At 40.6% G+C, this 20977-nt stretch overlaps 1 protein-coding gene across 2 annotated transcripts; it reads left to right on the forward strand.

Moving 5' to 3' along the window:
* The first annotated feature begins 5147 nt into the window (after positions 1-5147).
* Positions 5148-19919, forward strand: bgnb (biglycan b). 2 transcript variants are annotated; one of them, XM_067592368.1, is made up of 8 exons: positions 5148-5398; positions 12625-12889; positions 15731-15843; positions 16427-16640; positions 16788-16898; positions 17472-17565; positions 18098-18236; positions 18361-19919. In XM_067592368.1, exons 2-8 carry the CDS (start codon positions 12640-12642, stop codon positions 18556-18558), a joined length of 1119 nt encoding a protein of 372 aa, XP_067448469.1. In that variant the 5' UTR covers positions 5148-5398; positions 12625-12639; the 3' UTR covers positions 18559-19919. The 2 variants fall into 2 exon arrangements, with proteins under 2 accessions (XP_067448469.1, XP_067448468.1); XM_067592367.1 differs by lacking the exon at positions 5148-5398 and adding an exon at positions 6852-6914.
* The last annotated feature ends 1058 nt before the right edge of the window (positions 19920-20977 follow it).

Genomic DNA, 20977 nt, shown 5'->3' on the forward strand with positions numbered 1-20977 from the left:
TGACAAAACGTATTTAGGGTTCAGAATGTGCTATGTGTTTAAAATAACTCAGTCAGTTCTTTTTTTTAGAGGATGGCATTCATCGTTTTTTGCAAATGAACTCAAGTGTGTAATTTACACAGTAATAGAACTGATCATTGTATAAAATGTTCTTGGAAGTGTTTTGCAGTGGAATCTGGATCTGCTCAAAACTCTGGTTTTATTCTGTCTTTTCATTAAAGTATTAAAGTGATACTTTTGAGAATATTTAGACTGAAATGGATTAACCCATGTCTCTGGTCTAAGCCCCTGGTACTTGCAGGGCTTGCAAGAGGAGCCTTTGGTCAAGGTAAGTAAAAATAAAATAGGGCTGTTTGGATGTGACAGGGATACCGGCGGGGTCATGAAGCAGTCATATAGGATCTTTGGGGTCCCTGAGAGAAAGTAAAAATGCCTGGTGACACAGTGTGAATCTAAGAGGCCCATTAGGAAGGAAAATATAAACATCACGCAGGTTCTCTATCATCAGATGAGTTCCAACATAAACATCCACCACCAGCCGCTCAGCTAAAATACATAGGGTCACTGACTGTGAGGGGGGCCTCAGTCAGGGCCTCCAAACATGTAGAGGTGACGTCAGTCGCTGTAGGATTGTGTACAGTAATTGGCGTGCAAGTATGTATGCGTGAGAGGAGTGGGTTCGTGGTGGGAGAGGGGAGATGGGGAAAAGGTGAGGGACATGGTGAGGCAGAGAGTGGAGCTAAGGGACAAACAACAAGCTGATTTGGGAGAGACAATACAGCGATTGTTCTTAGAAAGTCTCTAAGCTGATCAGTGAAAAATGAGACGAGTAGCAGTTCATGTCTAGTTGAAACCAATGAGACGTGGCTAGAAGACGGAGAGGAAAAGAGATTTGAAACAGAGGGAGATGACGAAGGGAGGAAGGCAAAGTGCTGGAGCACGTTCAGAGCTTTTTTTCCTGTTTTGGAACTAAAGCCACTGGAGCTCTGGTGTCCTGCCAACCTTATTGACAAAGTGACTTCTCAGATCTCAATGTTCTCTCTGTCTCTTTCTTGCTTGGTGTATTTATCTATTTTTTTTCCAAAGATCTTTGTTGAAAAATTACAAATATAACCTATCAAGTAATAAAGTGCGACCACAGCCACAGTGCAAACATTCATTTTTCTTCCTTTGCTGATTTTTCTTTCAATAAATTTCACAATTTACAAAAAAAAACCACACACACACATAAGACACAGATCACAAATACAATGAACAGATAAAGTGCTAAGTGAATAAAGTGCAGAGAGTTCAGTGACTATTCAGGTCAGTCTGGAAACACCTCCTTGAGTGCATGTAGGTCCAGATCAAAGATCCAGCACATGCCAAGGAAGTCTTTGACCCCTATCCAAAGTTCTCCTCCTTCTGAGTTCAGCAAACATGTGTTTAATGACAATGTTGCTGTCAATCACAGTCTGTTTGATGACAATGGCACATCTGGTTTTCCCCACTACTGTATCTCACTGTCCATCTCTCCTGCTGTGTGTCCCTCTCCCTGTGTCTTTTTCTCTCTTGACTCCTCATGCACAGTTAAGCACAAAAAAACCTAACAATGGACCATTCTTCTGTTACATTTCTACAATCTTAGCCTCTTTAGAGATGTTTTGAGCAGTGTGATGAGAGTATGATGCGAGTGAGAGCCTCACCCGTAATATTTATGTGTTAGTTACCCTCAAAGCAGACTTGGTGAAATATGGCTCGAGGAAAAACCACAAACACTCTGGAACTACTCATTTTGAATTTATCCTTTTATTTCTCTCGCTATGTATTATTACCAATAACTCAGGAACATGACGTGAACATGATATGCAGTTGCTTCGATTCACAGCGTACCCTGCTGCAATAAAACTAATATCTGTATTTGCAGTCTCACTCAGAGCAAAAAACAACAAAAAAAAACTAATTAAATATTTTATGATAGCTGATGCAAGTGCCAGCAATTCTCCACTTCAATGTTGCAGTAGTCTCTTTAATTTGCTAATCCACCCATGCAAAGACACAACATACTTCACAATATATCACTCAGAGTAATGAATATAATTAAAATGATAAAACGTCGGGTCGTACTAAGTGTACGAAGTCGTAATTTACAGGCAGTTGCACTTGCTATGTTGACTAGCTGGCTCCAGGTATAAGGTTTCAACAGAGAACAGTGTTTCTGCGGCTCTAAATGAAGAACAGAAGGTCCCCTGCAGACGCTAGAGTTACAAACCCACTCAGAGGGAGAGAGAGAGAGAGAGAGGAAAAGAGGGAGGGAGGAGAACTGAGGTAGGGAGGTATAGACAGTTTTAATGAGAAAGAGAGAAATGAAGCTGGGTTATTGAAAGGAAATCAGATGACAAAGTTTACCAGGTTATGACAGCTCAGCACATACATGCTCTGAATATGTTACAGACATACATATATATACTTTTCACTCTCTCTGCTTGGGCGTGTAATCACATGTTAGTTTCTGCTTTCAGTCTTGTGCATGTGGTGCAGTCTCCATTCTCCATAATTGTACAGTCATTTTGCAAAACAGCACATTACTGTCTAAGAAACTACGCATTCGCATTTATACTGCAGTTCCTGTGCGTACAGGCAGAGCCGAAGCTTCTCACAGAGACGACCATTGGCTCTCTTTTTGCAGTTTTCCTGTCTTTGTGCTTTTTGCACAGATGGATGCTTCAGCTTTGATCTTAAATCCTTAAACCTCCTCTCTACACCCTGTCACACGGGGTATTATCAAATTTGACAGGCTTGCCACTTCAGTGCCGTCCATCATACTGTGTGTGACATGTCTAAATTGTTAAACTGACATACCATCACACCCAACAGATGTTTTGCATCCCATCGAGCCAAGGCCAGAGCCGGTTTGGAAGACGTTGACCAGAGAGCTTTTCCTCGATCATGCTCTGTCTCTGTCAGCTTCCTGTGTTTGTTATTGGAGGAGTGGGGGGAGTGCTTGCTGATAAAATAAAAAACACCAGTACACTCACAGAGAAAATCAGCAAAAGAATTCCTTTCCCTGACTCGGATGGGCATCAGACGTAAACAGATTAAGTGAGACAAGGAGGAAGAGGATGGCTGGAGGGTAGAGGAGTGAGGACAGTCCCTTTGCTGGAACATGAGGTTGGGTTCCAGTGTTAAGGGTCAACTATTTAGGGTCACCAAGAATGTGCTTGCAGACAGAATAAGCTAACCACTTGGCCAGGCCTGATGTCCTTTATAGCTACAACATTAATGAGTGGGAAGTAAACTATTAGCGGGCTAAGTTCCAACTCCAAAAATGCAAAAACAACACTTAAGTCAATATTTTTCTCCCCCCTGCATAGAAAGGCTCACTCACTGTATAGCAGCAACCCACGCAAGAGCTAACAAGTGGGTGTGCTAATCTCTGGAGACACGTTAGTTGAACACTCGTAGGACAAAAAGAGTTTAATTTGGATGCCAAGCCCTCTAGCTACAGACCAACACCATAATCAACTGAACCACAGCGAGCGCAAGAGAAAGAGAGACAGGCAGACAGAGAAATAACGAGCGAGATACAGAGAGAAAGACTGAATCTACAAAACGTGAGAGAGAGGAAGCAGAGAAAAGAGGAATGTTATCTGCAAAGGCCTCTATCAAAACTGTTTCCCCTGCCAACACCCCTGCAGGGCATTGATCTGGTCTGCATGCCTTTTCCGCCACTGTGGATACTGCACTCACGGAGAGAAAGAAAGGCATATAACTGAACTAAAACACAGCCAGGAGTGTCACTCTCTTCTTGTGTTGATATGGATGATCAGGAAAACGATTATGACCTGACACTCATAGAGCTACTGCAGCAGAGCGCATGGATAATGTGTAAATAACTGCAAACGTCTGTGTGGCCGACTTTGTACAAGGTCGGAAAAGCTCCCAGATGGTGTGGCTTGCCAAACTCACTGCCTCGCTCTGGGTGCTGGCAATACGGAGAGAAAATCAGAGAGTCAGTGAGTAAGAACGCTTCATCCTGCCAAAACAAAATTTAATAGAAAACCGTGAGAAGACACAAAATCATACGTTTTATAATCACAGTCCTAGAAATACATTTTCTCCATGATCCTGACGGAGTTTGGTGGTATCACCATGTTCTCTCCCAGTACTAATCAGTGAGAGAAATGTGTAGCTAGATTTTACACAATTATATAGTGGTTCGTTAAAAAAAAGGTCGCCATGACTCAGCATAGAGTCAAAAAATAAAATCCAGTTAACACTTGCCCTTTAAAAGACAAAACTTCAGGTTTTTGTCGTCCTAAAACAATTTCCAAAAGCAACACTTTATAAAAATAAAAATAGTGGTTAAACAAAATGTCCTGTGAGCGTGGCCTCCATGGCAAGGTGATATTGAAAAAGAGAACATGTTTTCATCTGAGGACACTTACTCTTTACTTAACGATTTCATTACATTCAGCCACAATAAAGGCTTTCTTTGGGTCCCCATGACACTGCATATTGCAATTGCACTGTAGTGAAGTCTGTCTGAGATATTTCAGACAATGCCATGTTTTAGCTTGTGTTTTAATTGGCAGTGCCAAAATTACAATGTCTTTTATCTAAATTGTCTTCAAGAGCAGTTAAACATGTCAATTACAGACCTTGGATGCAAAGTTCAAATTGAGTACACTGTCTGCTTCTTCTTCTTCTTTCTCTTCAGGAAACATCACCATGATGTTTCTATAGGGAAAATCATCTTTGTATCTACAGCAATTGCATCTACAGTGGATGTACAAAAATAACAGGAACACCCAATAACATATATATAAGTCTTTACAACAGCCTGGCTATAAATATTATGCTTGTGCATCATAATATTCAGTCTTTTGATGATTGATTTTTTACATAGGCTATTCTAGGGTTGGTGTCATAATATATTCCTATGTAAAGTTTTCTATAATATGGAACTTATCATTGGATTACTAATATTAAAACTATAATACAACCAGTAGTACTGTACCAGCAACTATAACAGCACAGAAGTACTGTAGGCTACTCCGGCCTCTCTCCCTCCTCCTCCTCTTCCTCCTCCTCCTCCCTCCATCCAAAAAGGGGAGAAAGGAGGCTGGCTTGTTAACTTTATGGGCTCGACCCCCCCGGCTCTCAGTCATTTCCTCGGTTTGGAGTGAAACGAGCACACACAGTGCCCTGACACGGTTCGCAGTGGCGCACAGTGGTGGAGGAGCTGTGGCTGGATGTCAGAGGACCACAGGGAAATACTGCAATAATCCCTAAATGTGATGAAAATATAGGGCAATTTTTTTTTTAAATCTCCGGGATAATCTGACGCACAGAGGGAGAAAACACCCTTCAACCTATTTTTGGAATTTGGAATTAATATCTTATTTCTGTCCAACAGGTAGGGGAGATGGGTTATTTTATTTATTATTATTATATTGAGTTTTTAATTAGATGGGGGCAACTTTCTCATTCATTGTATAGGCTTACAAAAACAGTAAATATGTATTAAACCAGGGCAACATGAGAAATCAGCATGTTTAATGTGATTTATAGAAACTTTTGAACTATATACTATATAATAGTGATATCAATAAATTGAATTCTTACACATCATAAAGTAGCTATAAACTCTACTGTTACTGCAGATGTGCTACAGATTGCTGTATATTTACGTTTTTTAATGCTTTCTGCAGATTTATGTTCACAACTTTAATATTTTCAGTTAAAGTTTACACATGGTGTGCAGCGCATAATAAATTTGTTGTTTATTTATTTGTTTTTTCCTCAATATTATTGTATTTTAAATATGATATGCATCTTGGGGCTGTTTAATGCAACCTGTTGTCACATGTCACATCAGACATTGTAATTTGCTCTCAGTCCGGATTTGCACTAGATGGCGCGATGAGTCTCAAAAGACGAAGCAGTCATTAGAAGATGAAATAACAACTAAGCAAACCTTTTCATGCTCACTTTATCCTGAAATCAACTCACCCTTATTCTCTCATCAGACTCTAAATGTAACGCATGGCATTTATAGCGGGTCTTTTACATCCATCCCTGCATCATCATTTAGGGAGAATAATTATAGTGAAACGTGCCAATCAAGTCAATCCGTTTTGGTACACAGGCCTGCGCTACCCTCCAATTCAGCCTCTGTATACACACAGTGTTCAGATTGAGATGTGTTGAGAGAACTGTGGCTTGAGGAACGCTACTTGGCAGGGAGATTATTATAGCTGGACAATAAGTGCCTGTTTCACTCACTCATCTGTGTTTTATTTTGTCACATAATCTAATGCAAACAAATATACGCTCCTCAATTTTCTAAGGAAAGAAGGACTTTTTTTTTTTTTCTCTGTGGCCTCATTCTGTCTTGTGCTGATGACCTCATATCCACCAATGGTTAACAACCATGCATGAGCCATTTATACCAGTGTATTTAATTGAGTCACCTTGCTGTACAAAGACAGAGTGTAAGTCTACTGTGGAGTCAATGGTCAGACAGTGAAAATAACGGGCTAAATCTGTCTGTTTCCTGTCCTTCTAGTCAGCCTGCCTATTAGTCAGCTTCCTACACCTGTATGTCTACCTGCTCTGTAAATCCCACTGCCTGTCTGTCCATCCACCTGTCTGTCTTTGTCTGAAGGTTTTATTTCATAATGTTGTTTGTCATCTCCATATTTTCCCCTTACTACTACAATTTTAAATTCAAGCCAGAGTTAAATCTGTGCTCTGGAAAACTTTTTTGGAAACTTTTGACAATAAAACATGCTGATTGTTCCATTTTGGTTCTGCAAAAAGCAGCCATTGTTTACAGTCTCTATTCATAGCCCACTTATAACTGGCACAAACTTTGGAATACTCCACATACTTTGAATGAGGCATATCTGCCCACAGGAATGGATCCACAGGTCAGCTATCCCTCTACTCTTGACTGATTTGGCTCTTTTTTTTTTTTTTTGTTCTGTGTTGCTCTGCTCTCTGATCTGCCCTGGTTAGGCTTCGTCTCTGCTGCAGTATTGAGAAACTTGCCACCACATCCAAGCTTGGCGGCAACAGAGAAGCTGCCAAATAGTTCCTTTTTTTAGGGATAGCAGTCACCAAATTACAGCCGCTGGGGCAGTTAACTCCACCCGAATGCTTCTACCGGACCCGCCTAGCACTAACAGCCTGTATAAGGGAGTATATGGATTTGGGTTGTGTGTGTGTGTGTGTGGGTGTGTGTCTGTGTGTGTGTGTGTGTGTGTCTGTGTGTCTGGCTGTGTGTGTTCACATGTGTGGAGGGAAGGAGACATGTCATGGGGAAATAAGGGAGGTCAGCAAAATGACCAGATCATTTTCAAAACAGACTTCAGATTTTGAGACAAAAACACATAGATGGTTTACATATGTGTTTGGGCCAGCATGTCATTTCCACAAGCAAACATTTGTGTGAGTTTAACATTTATGTTGTTTTAAGGGTCACAGTTTACTGGAGCATTTTCGAGTTTGAATCTTGTTCAGAATAACATTGGCTTAGGAAAAAACAAAATATCCCGTTGGAGCAACTCCAACCAAAATTAGATTTATTATCTGCAACACAATACAAAGCCATTTCAAATATTTTTTTTGCTCAGTCAGCAATTTGATCACTTTGAACTTCCATGTGACGGTAATCCGCACTGAGTGTTGACGTGGCGGATGCCAATATACCAGCATTCTGGCGCCAGCTGGAACTTTTGGTAAGCTCTCTGCCCCACCTTAACTCCGCTCACACAGCTGCCAATGCAATCGAAGGAGCAGGACTGATGTGACACTGAGTATGAATACACACAGATAAAATGAGCCAGCATTTTATGCCTTGATCGATACTGTAAGGCTTAATGGAGTTTGGCACCTCCAGCTTTGAGGGCTCATGGCAGTGCCAAAGGGTTCATGTAGAACAGCAGCTGTCAATAAAATGTGCAGTAATAAAAGGGTTTGTGTGCATATAAAACTTGATGATTTTTCAGTTAGCAATTAAGGGTTTCTTTGAGTGGTATGATAAAAAAAAAGGTGGCAGCAGTTCATTATAGTCAGAAGAAAACGGGGGGTGTGTGTGTGACTGGGTGTGAGGTAGCGGTGACTGCCTTTCTCTCGACTGCGGTCATGGGAGACCAAACACTGTGTATTGTATTGCAAAGGAGATGATTATTCTTGGCAACACAGAGTGCATATAGCTTAAATATATGATTGTTTAGTTTGACTGAGGCAAAGGCTTCCTTGTGGAAACTCCAGTCACATCAAAGTAATTGTGGTGGATGGGAGGTCTGACAAGTACCCACCACTTGATGGATAGTGCATATAGGAAATGTAAAGCTAATCTCGGAGGCAGGGTGTGGGAAACTCAAACAACTGATACCCTTGTAGGATGGATTGTTCACCAGATGGTGCTTTCACTGACACTGCTGTCTTTTTAAAATTGTCAGTCGACATTAAACCACCCATAGATTCGTCTCTGAATCCTCTCTCATATCGTCTTCTGTTCCTTAATCCTCGCCTCACCTCTCACACCTATTAGCAAACCACTGGAATTCGTATCTTCATTAACGTGTCTGTCTTCTTTTACTTGTCATAACAGCTTTAACCACTTTTAGAGGCTCAGACAGTCATATTGTGTGTGTGTGTGTGTGTGTGTGTGTGTGTGTGTGTGTGTGTGTGTGTGTGTGTGTGTGTGCGTGTTTGATTCGCACACTTGGCATGAGCTGACACACCCTCAATACAGATGGGGATTTTCCTGCTGTTTGATCTACTCTTTGTTTTATTGAAGGAAAATAATCATTGTTGTAGGGCAGAGAGAGAAGTCTCCGTCTTATAAACTGTTAAGATGATTCTGAGATAGGATTAGCTAAACAGACCAAAAGTATGTGGACACCCACATGCAATTTCTCATTTTATCTAATGCATCTAATGCATGCGTAACAGCCTCCAATCTTCTGTAGAAGGCTTTCCACAACAGTTTGGAACCTGGCTGCAGGGATTTGGTCCCATTCAGCGACAAAAGCATTAGTGAGGTTTAAACACTGAGGTTAGGCATTAAGGCCTGGCTCACATTCAACATTACAATTTAGGTGGAGATTGTATGCTTTAGGATTAAGATCTTCCTTTGTTGGAACTAAGGGGCTTCGCTCAAACCCAGAAAATCTGTCCTAAATGGAGAAGTACATTACTGCAAAGATGGTATTGCTTTGTATATCTTTAGTAGCTTCATCTCTCACATCCTTCTCTCTGCCGCCAACACACACCTCCCACTCTTTCTTTCTTTCTTTCTGTGTCTGCCCCATAATTGTCATTCTACTCCTCTTTTTTTTCTTTTCAATGCTCTCGTCTCTTCACCACACACACACACACACACACACACACACACACACACACACACACACGCACACACACACACACAGGCACACTTACTCTACACCACCTCGGAGAAAAACACACTAAGCAAGACAGAAATAGCCGACCATCCATCCATCCATTAAACCGCTCTTGGCCTTTGGATGGGAGGAGAGCCGAGGCAATAACAATTGAGATTGAAGCCTTTGGTTTGTCTTCATCTCAGACCGGATGTTTGACGTCTCACAGTTTAACTGCAGGGAGAGGAGAGGAATTCATACATGCACACACCGGGGCCAGATAAAAGTGGTTATTAGAGCCAAAGTACTGCTTGATTGTGGGATGTAGTTTAGTCTTATCGCCATGTTGTGATTTTAGTAGCCTTACATTTCATTCCTGGATGATGATAGACTGTTCTTGTTCCTGCCTCCCTTTTTTTTTCTCATCCATCATCCCTAACACCTCTGTCTGCGAGGCTCCAGCCACTGCCACATCTCAACAAATGGTAGACAAATCATTGGTTTGAACACTGAAAAATGGCTCCTAAGATTAGAGCTTTGGTGTTATAGTTTTAGATTTACAATCTATGCTTGGTATACCTCCCATCATGCTACACGGCACAAGCTGCAGAAGTTGTGGGTGTATAAATAAGTCTGGTGGTATCTTGTGTGTGTATTCCGGCTCTTTTGTGTGTTGCGTGTCATTGTGTGATGCTGACTATATATGCCCTAGCTGCGTCCGCTTGGCTGTATTCTTCTGGCCAAGCCAAGGCCAGTGGTGTTTTTTCTTTTCTGCAAAATGGTATAATTTGGCAGCTATTTTTATTGCAGGGAACAGACTGCAGAGGCCAGTTATTCATGCCTCCAGGCCAGGTCCACATCATGCACAGGCTTTTTGTTGTACTGATTTTAATGTCCCTCAATAATTCTTTTATTTTTATTTTAAATAGAGCAAAAATGCCTTTAACATTTACAGTTTTAGAGTGCTAATTCATTGCCCACACACTGTATTTGGATCACATATTTGTATTTCTTTATTCAGACACTGTTTTTGTTAAGCCACTACTTTTGCAATTTAAAGGATTAGGAGTATAAGTTTAGAGATCTGTGTGGAATGAGAAGCATTTCCGCAACATTAAGTAGCACCGGAAACTCCCTCACAAGCTTTTTTAAACAGTCTCCCTTTTAGGCAATTCAAAGTCCTGTGAACAACCAGTGGCACCAGAAATTTCCTGGAACATTAAGTGAAATAGCTTAGAAAAATACTAAAAATGGTGTCACATTTAGAAGAATGACACATACGTGACAAAAGTATATGGAGTGTCATGTTATGTCATAGGAGATGTGTTGAAGTTCCACATAAAGTGCAGTGCAAATCCACCAAAACACAATATCCACTTTTACCTTTTTCTTATATTGCTCTTGGTGTCAGTCTCTCTCTAAACCTTCACTTCTTTGTCTGTTGTGTAATCCCTCCCGCTTCTCACTCCGCTGCTCATTCTTTTCATCAATCTCTTGGTGTTGATAATGCTGATAGCCAGAATTTGCTCCTAATCATGTTGTGACATGATCCTTGAACTTCTCTGAAAAGTCTATTTGCATGCTAACTATGGGCACCAAGACTTTTCATCCCTCTGTAGGATTACAGAGCTGAGGATCAGGGAAGGAATTAACACGACAAGGTTAGAGATTATAGGGTTTTAGGTCACCCCAGAGTCCAGTGTAGGACTAGGCTTTTTTTGTGTGTAGGATTAGCCTCTGGTTAAGGGTCACAATTTCCTGTTGCAGGGATCAATTGGCCTGGTCATAATTTGTTATTGTAGGAATTAGATTTTAGGCTGAATGGGAAGGGGTGGCTGAGCTGAAGTGTTAGTTAGGCCAGTGCAGACAGGATAAAGCAAGCAAATAAACACACACACACATACACACACACACACACACACTCCCATGTCTGGTGACCTCAATTACCTATGACATCATGGAGTCTGTGTTTCATGACATGCGTACACACTCAAACACATGAACATGCACAGACACTTTGCACTTGAATTCCCAGTTTCCCCTCTAAATGAATGGTGGCTTTGTTTGACTGCTCGGTTGCAGGAATAAAGTTTTCCACCACTGAGGTGAGGCCCTCTACACTATCTGATTGGCCAGTGAGAATAGACTTGCTCTCTTGGGAATCAACTCAGCATGCAGGAAGCAGACAGTCACATTTTGTCGCAGTAGTTTTAAGTGACTTTCGTTCCCAGAGTTGATTCCTGGCAAGTCTACCAGGGGAATGAGTCCATTTCTCCTCACCAGTCTCCAGCTCCTGGTGTGCCTGTTAGGTGTGGCATTAACAGTAAGGCTTTATAATTAAGGATAAGCAGACCATATCATAATATTCTAGTGTCCATTTAACAATGACAACTATGCTTAGTCTACATTGCAATTCATTTATAGCCCTCATGGACATGGCCGCATTAACCTGTTAGGATGACTGTGGTAAAAAGTTTGCCTCCATCTCGCCCGTATCTCCCACCGTCTGTGCATTGTGCATGAACTCTGTCACCTCCATGTCCCCGTTTAGTAAAGTGCACATAACAGACTGCAGATGGCAGCATCATTATTTGCTCTATTCCAGATTAATAGTACCTCATCCCAGATTATCTGTGTATCAATTTGTGGTAATTAAAGACAATTTAGTTCAGGAATATGCATCATGTGAGCACAATATAATAATGTAGATCTTAAAACTGGATTTTTACACACGACCTCTTCCTTGAATAGACCTAAAGAATAAGTAATGATACACGACCTGCCTTTGTTGATAATCAATTGATAGACAGTGAACTTGGTGCTTTTGGAGCCCCTGGGGCTCTGGGGCCCAAGGGCAGTTGGTAATCCAGCTTTGCTCATGCAATTTTCCTTTCAAGTTTTCTTTTCTTTCCTTTTTGTTCTTCTTTTTCTGGCATTTTACAACACCCCAGCAACATTTAGATGCCATGTACATATTCCCGTCTACCCTTATTGACATAAATGTAATGAACAAAATACTAGAAACACCTCAGTTTAACACTATTACAACAATTTAACAGCACCACATTTTACAGCCTTCACCACAATTGTTGAAGTTTCAACAAAACCTGACCATCATAACTTGTATTAATGTAGTATTTATCCCAGGCTGAACTGGGAACTGTGTGTGTATTTTTTGCAATAAAACTGACACTGCTCTCCTTCTTTCTGCTGTTTTTTTTTTTTTTTTTTTTTTTTTTAAATTCTACAGGTGTGTGAGATAAAGATGTTGCCACATGGGTCCCTCCTGCTGTTGCTATGCGTGCTCCAGCTACTCTCACCCTCCTCGGCCCTGCCCTTCGAGCAGAAAGGCTTCTGGGACTTTGCCTTGGACAGTATGGACACTGGCGGGATAATGACGATGATGAGGGACGAAGAAGAAGGCTCAGCCATAGACGAGCTCCCCCCGACGCACATACCTATGTGCCCCTTCGGCTGCCAGTGTCACCTCAGAGTTGTCCAATGTTCTGACCTCGGTCAGTGAGAGTGTGTATGAAGACAGATGCATGTCTGCGACTGTGTGAGTGTGTCAGGAGGTTCAGAAAGGAAAGCTGAGTGTAATATGATTGAGTGACGGAGTGAGAGAGAATAAACTGAGCCTTGTATGACTTTCATAGGTCCAGAGAATAAAGCCCCCCTTTGGTGTATTATCTAAGAGAGGAATTTCTCCCTCGGGATAATGCTAGTGTATTTTGACAAGGGAAGGCATCTCTTTGAGGGATTTTGTGTTCCAGACTTTGTGTGTAGATACTGGGTGGGAGAAGAAAAGAAAGGGTTTGACCAGAAAAACAGGGGGGAAAGACGGAGTTGGCAGAAGGAAGGAGGAAGAGAAAATGAAAGAGATGGAAAGGGATCAAGAGAGTGAAAGAGGAAGGCAGAGAGAAAGAGAGAAAGAGCCATATTAATGTTAGACAAAAAAGGGACACTTTGATGAGAGGAGATGAAAAGTTTATTATTCCCTCACTGTCTTTAAATAGATGTTTCATTGTTTTTGAGACAGGATGTTTAATGGAAACCTAAAACAGGAGGAGAGGATGGAGAGAAGAATGAGTTTAACAGGATTTAAAAATGTAGAGGAGCTGTGGGTTTATGTACAGCATAAGTGTTTTTTGTATCAAGATAAGGATGTGAGGATTATGAATATTAACTTTTATGAAAAGGGGAAGTGAAAAGGAGCTATAGTAATGGTTAATACAAAAATACTTTCTTGACAATTTAAAAAAACACATAAACTACTTAAAAATATGATTTCATGATGCTTTTATAGTCTGCCTGTGACTTGATTTTAGTTTCCATATGCTACAATTTCCTGGCTGTGGATATTATGAGTGTATGCTGTCTATTCTTATAAGAGCAAAGAAACTGTATTCAAGTCGTATTTATGGATATAAAGATTCCTCATATTATACTGGCTATAACTCCAATAAGCTGTCTGAATTTAGACATAATGGTTTTGTCGAATCATCATTTTACAAGCTCTATATATTTACTGTCCCATGGTCTTTCTGCAGAGGGTAAATGTGGAAGCGTATAATTTCTGAGATGTCAAGTGCTTATTTAGAACAGATGTATTTTGGCGGTGGCGTCTGTCTCCTCTCAGTGTACATCCCAGCATGATGTCAAGCATTTGTGTTGAGGGGCGCTTGGGTTTGAGAGGGTGCTAGTTTTGTCAGTTTGCGGTGAAGGCTTTAAGATTTGTGGTAGATATGGGTGAAGCCGCTGTGGTTTGGGGTTGAGGGGGTTAAGGGATCCAGCTAATCTGGGTGTGGATGAAAGTCTTTTCAGGTCTGTTTATTATGTCTGTTAGGTTTGATGCAGGCGTAAAAATGTGAAGGTTTCCAGCTGGCAGGATGCATGTCGAAAGCTGCAGGTGTTGACTGGAAGGTAAATATTTCTTACCACATGAATCCACCTGATGACACTCTGCGCATGTAGAGTCATATTTCTCTCACAGCTGCTGTAATGACTTTAATAAATTTGGGAAAAGTAATTCATAGAGAGTCTTGTTTATAATTAAAACATAATCCTCAGGAGTTGATCTTTTACCCACATTTTTAATGAATTTGTTCTCTGAAGGTACAAACTTGCAATTTAATTTCTTGGATAAGGCTACATCCTGAAGCTCCAAGCCTCCTCAGATCTCTCAGCTGAATTGAACTCAGAGTTTGGTCCTGTGCGGTGAAATGGAGGGTGTGGTACAGTACAGTCAAAGTCATATATCTAAACATAACTTTAGATGGACAGCTCTGGGTAGAGCCCTCTGGGTCAGATGTGGTTGGTGGCAGACTGGATCCCAGTGGGACAGCTGGCGCTGGCTTCCAAGCCGGCCTGATTGCATCATGGTCGTGGTCCAGATGAGGTTTGCCCGGGTAGGGATTCGCTTACTGTGGCCTGTCTGCGCCACTGACCACATCTAATACACTCGTCCACGTGGCTCTATGATGTGGTCTTGTTAATGATCTCTGGTAGTTCTGTTTGCGCGTGTGCTGAGTCATTTTTCCAGAGAGATTACTAAGAGGAATAATGCAGGTGTATTTCTTAACGCTGTCCACTTGTTGTAACCCATTCTTAGCCTTTATAAATTTATTGCTTGGAAAACAATATTCATAAGCAACCCCAACCATAACAGTCTTTGGTGTTAATGCTCGTAGTTGATGTTGCTGATTGATTTTCACCACTTCTTAGCAGGTGTTTCTGTCACAAAGAAGCTGAAATTAAAACAATTATGTTCTCAAATAGAGTGGCAGCTTCACTGCTCGTACATTAACAAACACAGCTTGTATATTTTTCTGTCTGTATGTGTCAGGGTTGTGCCCATCTCCCTTTTATTTGATGTGTGATTTTTGCTGATGGTATTTAAGTCACGTCCTTTGTGACTTCTGTCAAATGGAAACCAGATGGAAAACATCTGTTGTCCCCATCTGGTGTGAGGGAATTTGCGTTTCTGCATGTGTGTGTGTGCGTGTCTTTGTCAGTGACAAACCAGTAATGTTAGTAATATTCTACTTTGACGTCTGTGTGTGACCTCCATGACTGTGTCTATGTCCACCTCTCATTAAAATAATAGCTAAGGAACCTCAAAGTACTCATTTGACATTGTGTGGGACTATGATTGGTTTAATTTTTAGGCCTGATGAAGGTTTTAAAACACACAGTGACTATTTATTTTCCGAGGTCTACATTATGTCTGACTAAGATATCCTAAGAGTGTGCCCATTGAAAACAAAATGGTTTTTAGGGTGTTGGTTCACAGTCATCCATGGAAGCATTTAATGGAGTATGAATCCCTTCTGTGTTTTTATTGGTCTTGTCTTCAGGTCTGACTGAGGTGCCAAAGAATATTCCTCCGGACACCAAGTTCCTGGACCTGCAGAACAACCGTATCACTGAGCTTAAAGAGAATGACTTCAAAGGCCTCACTAACCTATATGTAAGAGACACACACATTCATAAAGTCCCTCTCAGCAGCTCAGCACCTCTCGACGATGTGTAATCGACTCAGCTCAGCTTGTATTGGCTTCAGTAGTGTGAAATATTATTATAACCCTCCGCTTTCCCGGGGATTTAGAGGTTCATCTCCTTTCTTTTTCTCCCTCCACCGCCCTCTGCTCTGAGAGCTTTAATTGTATTAAATTTTGAGCCCCAGGCCAAATGGGAGTAGTCAAGCTCACATCCTTGCCTCTCTTAGCGGGAAGGCTTTACTCACTCCTGACCTGCATTCAAGAGCACTGACCAAGAGCAATATTGAGGCTGGCAGTGTAAACTCCCGACATGACATTATACAATAACATCTCTATTAAGGTCTGTTTATAGGCTACATCTGTCTGCATCTTTCAGCCAGCGCAGGTGGAGAAACAGTCTGCTGGATGATGGGGCTGCTGTGAACAGTTTAATTCAGTCAAACACATTTCAGTAGAGACAGGAAATGCAAACACAAGCTCTTGTGTATTCTTTGATTTTAGTGTTCTTTCTTTGCTCTTTTGACTGTCTGGGTGCTACTGGTGTTTTCACAGGGTCTGTCTCTGAGGAATAACCGTATTTCCAAAGTCCACCCCAGAACGTTCATCCCTCTGAAGAACATGCAGAAGCTCTACTTCTCCAAGAATCTGCTGACAACCATCCCCAAGAACTTGCCGGCCTCTCTGGTTGAGATGAGGATCCACGAGAACCGCATCCAGCAGGTGCCAGCTGGTGCCTTCTCGGGACTGGGCAGCATGAACTGCATAGGTTAGATATGCTGATGACTACAACAAATCTAGGCTATATTCGGAGGTGCTCACCACTGCCTTTGCCACTGTAGAGCATTGGCATTGGATTTTGAAGATGAAAGGAACTGTATTTTGACATGCCACAAATATTCTCTTTATCTTGCAGAGATGGGAGCAAACCCCATCCAGAACAGTGGTTTTGAGCCTGGAGCCTTCAAGGGACTGAAACTGAATTATTTGCGTATATCAGAGGCCAAACTGACTGGGGTGCCCAAAGGTGAAAACTCATTTCTTGTGGCCAAAATGCAAACATATTCACAATATAGGCAGGAATAGTCCAGCATTTTTAAATACACTAACTCACATTCAGAGGAAAAGATTGATACCACTTTCATTTCTGTTTGGCGAATGTGAAACTACAGCCGGCAGCCAATTATCTTAGCTTAGCATAAAGACTGAAAACAGGGGGAAACAATTAGCCTGGCTCTGCCAAAAAGTAGAAGAAAACCCTAACAATTTGCAGTTTTACAGGAGATTATGTGCTGCGGAGACTCCAGTTTGGCACATAAACCCACCATAAAACCGCAAATTGCTGTTTTTACAATTTGATTTTGGTGCAGATTTAACAAATGAGATATAACCTCTTAAATAGTGAGCTTTAGGAACTTTTGGACAGACATGAGTGTGGTATCTATCTTCTATTTAATCACTTCTAACCAGAGAGAAAATTTTAATATGGCAAGTAAGGCCTTAGCAGCAGGTAGGAGACAAAAAAACAATTGACAGCTATGGGACAAAATCAAATCTCACCCCAAAGTAGAGCCTTACAGGTATGGCGTCTGTCTTTCAGATCTCCCAGACAGTCTCAATGAGCTTCATCTGGACCACAACCAGATTCAGGCTGTAGAACTGGAGGACTTGAGCCGCTACAAAAACCTGATCAGGTACTTTCCCTCAACAACATCCTAATTTTTTACCATAACTTCTCTTTTCCACTGTGAAGTCTCTGCTTGCATACCTGTAAAGAACTATCCTGTGTTTTTATACACATTCCCAATCAACAGTGCCCCTTAGGGGTAATAAAATGAACTACATTGACATGTAACTAAAATGTAGAAGAATAAAACTCCAACTTTATGCTTATGTGTGCTTTCCTACTCCAGTCAAAATAGCAGCATTGTCTAATAAATGAAAAAATTACAACAAGTGCCTTAAGTCGATTTCTCCTCCACTACACTAGTTTTATTTCACCTGCTTTATCAACACTTATCTTGGATCATTTATGGCCACATTACTGCCAGGCTGCTGCTGTGTCTAATTCTCACCTGGCTTAAAATGCTTTTCTTGCAGTGATAATAATCAGGGAATTTTCAGCCACTCCAGCTCACACTTGTTAAACAGTTAAGCTAAATGTACCATGCAGTGCCTTTTTTCTGACTATTTCACATTTTCCTCCCCCTGCCTCCCATTTTCCAGGTTGGGACTTGGCTTTAACCACATTCGCAACATAGAGAACGGCAGTTTGTCCTACCTCCCCAGGCTGAGAGAGCTGCATCTGGACAACAACCGCCTCAATAGTGTTCCTAAAGGGCTCCCAGATATGAAATACCTACAGGTGAGTCTACCAAAGTCTGCATAATGATAATAAACTTGTTTTGTTTTCAATCTGAAAGCAGTGTCTCTGAAATATTTTACATAATGCCCTGATCACCGTCTGCTTTGCCACTCCTGCTCTCTAGGTGGTGTACCTCCATTCCAACAACATCAGCCAGGTGAGTGTGGATGACTTCTGCCCTCGAGGATTTGGGATGAAGAGGACATTCTATAATGGCATCAGCCTGTTTGCTAACCCTGTCAACTACTGGGAGGTGCAGCCTGCAACGTTCCGCTGTGTCAGCGACCGGCTGGCCATTCAGTTTGGCAACTACAAAAAGTAGAGACGGGGAGAGAGGGAGATACTGAAAGATGGAGAGAGTGAGGGGAAGGGGATGGAGGAGAGCAGATAATTTAAATAACAAAACTTGAGAGATGGAGGGAACAGAGTTAATATTGAAGAATTATTTTCTATTATTATCATTATTGGTTTATTTTTTTGGAGAGAGTGTGATTGATGGAGAAGATGGGAAAGAAACTGACAAAATAGAGAGACAAAAGAAAAATAGAAACACATTCACAGAACCTGAAGGGAGTGGAAAGCAAAGTGCTTCCGGTACTTCATCTGAGTTTTTGCATTCTTGTATTTAAGGGTTTAAAGTTGAATGTTTTGCCATTCGGAGTGGATGAAACAGAGGAGACTGTCTGAGAAGAATGTTTTTCACCAGCCGAAATCAATGAAAAATGAGTACTGAAAACTTGTGAAGCATTTCATTCCATTTTTTTTTTTTTTTTTTTTTTTACACAATAGCGCTTATTGTGACAGAAATCATTTTTGTTTAATTAACATTTTGGTTAAGAATATGAGTAAAAACAAATAAATAGAAGAGCAAGGCATTATAGATTTTTTATATATATATATATATATATATATATAAAAAGTTGCTCGGTTTGACTTTCTGCGTGTGCTGATATGGGAGATACATCACATTGTGCCTGTTTTACTGGTTTGAAGTCACTTGGCCTTCAATTCTGCCATTAATACTGTCTTAATAAACTTTTAGTCACAGAATTAGGGCTATTTTCCACAAAGACAACTGCACAAAAAGTAGACAGTAATTCAACTTTATAACTAGTTCAACAACACTTTTGTATATATCATGGGAGATGATCGATCAACAGGAAAATAGGCACACTTTAAAATTCCCCTCATCAGTGCTAAACATCTTTTCTTATTGATCTGATTGAAAACACCAGCCTGCCTGTTTAAAAAGTCTATTTAGTACAATATTCCTTGAGGGGACGTTAAGTTAGTGGGGGTTTGCCCCAATTAGAGAAAAACACACATCCGCTTTGCTTTGAAACAATGAAGGCAGTGTGTTCACATAGTGCTACAAACAATAGTAGTGTTGATGCATTGTTTTGCACAGTTTTTTATGTTATGCTTTATCTGCTTGAGGGTTATTTGGGGGGGTTAGTCTGTTTACTTATGTGGAATTACTTTAGCCATAAGTATTCTGTCCTGTCTCTGTTCTGTAATCTGACAAGCTACTGCTGCATGTGAATAAAGACATTTCTAGCCTGCTGCATTAAGCCAGAGAACAACTGATACCCTTGGGTTGGATGCTGTGTGAGAAATAAAGAAGAAATATCAAAAATGGGAAACATTTTGATGAACAAATACAACACTTTGTAAAGATTAGAAGCTTAGTCATTTTATTTTGAGCCCATGCTTGAACACGAACACATGCAACACACCTACGTTAAATGCGATGTACTGTATGACAAAAACTGATGTTTTGGGCATTTGACGGATTTTAGGAGGCTGGATCAGACAGAGTTGTTCATGTTATTTTGATACTGTGGACGGGATGTCATCAGGTCCTTATATGTAAGGCCTTAAAATGTCAGTACAAATACTGGCCTGAAGTAATGAATTTGTCTTCAATTTGAATCCGTATCTTAATTTCAGTATGAGCACTTCATCTGGTATGTTTAAAGGGAAAATAAAGTCAAAATAGCCATTTTTTCAATCAGTGTCAACATAGTATTTTTGCGTCAGAGTACAAATACGTAAATTATCTACAACAGTATGTCAGCAAAAGAGATCAACAAGTCTTTTTTTATTTGACGAGCAGAATAAAATTTTAAAGAATGTTTGGAGATAGAAAAAACTCCTTGTTGTGGAAGTTTTGATGAATGTTTTTGGTTATGACAGATGTCTTGACCGGTTGTACTTTTGTGTCACATGCTGGATTTTGCAGATGTAGTCCACAGTGTGTGTGTGTGTGTGTGTGTGTGTTAGATTACCTTTGTCTGATGGGATTCAATCACACAATTTCACACTCTTTCTTCTGCAGGGTGCTTCTTCAGCACTGATGAACACACACAAACAGGGGAGAAAAAAAGATGAGCAGGCTGAAATCTGTAATCAATCTGCAGCATAAATCTGCACAGTAAAAAAACAACTATAATACAAATACAAACTAATAGTGTAAATAATGTTATATAACTTTAAGGGACAGAGTCAGACTGCATATTTATTATTATGTTTCAGATGAATATAAGGCTACGTTTCAGCTGATATTCTGAACTTCATAATAGTTCAATATTATGTCAGGTGACATAACTGTAGGTCTACTGTATGTAAGCATGATGCATCTAGATTAATACTCTTTAATCTTTATTCTATATGGTTATATATCTATGCATATTTACTATTATGATTAATATAAATCATCAGGGATGAAAATGATCATTTCT

Source organism: Thunnus thynnus, chromosome 6, assembly GCF_963924715.1.
Source record: "Thunnus thynnus chromosome 6, fThuThy2.1, whole genome shotgun sequence".
Lineage (NCBI taxonomy): Eukaryota > Metazoa > Chordata > Actinopteri > Scombriformes > Scombridae > Thunnus > Thunnus thynnus.

Coding starts and splice junctions, on each gene's coding strand:
- bgnb (XM_067592367.1), top strand. Junction 15,844..16,426: donor AAGGCCTCACTAACCTATAT/GTAAGAGACACA, acceptor GTGTTTTCACAG/GGTCTGTCTCTGAGGAATAA. Junction 16,641..16,787: donor GGGCAGCATGAACTGCATAG/GTTAGATATGCT, acceptor TTTATCTTGCAG/AGATGGGAGCAAACCCCATC.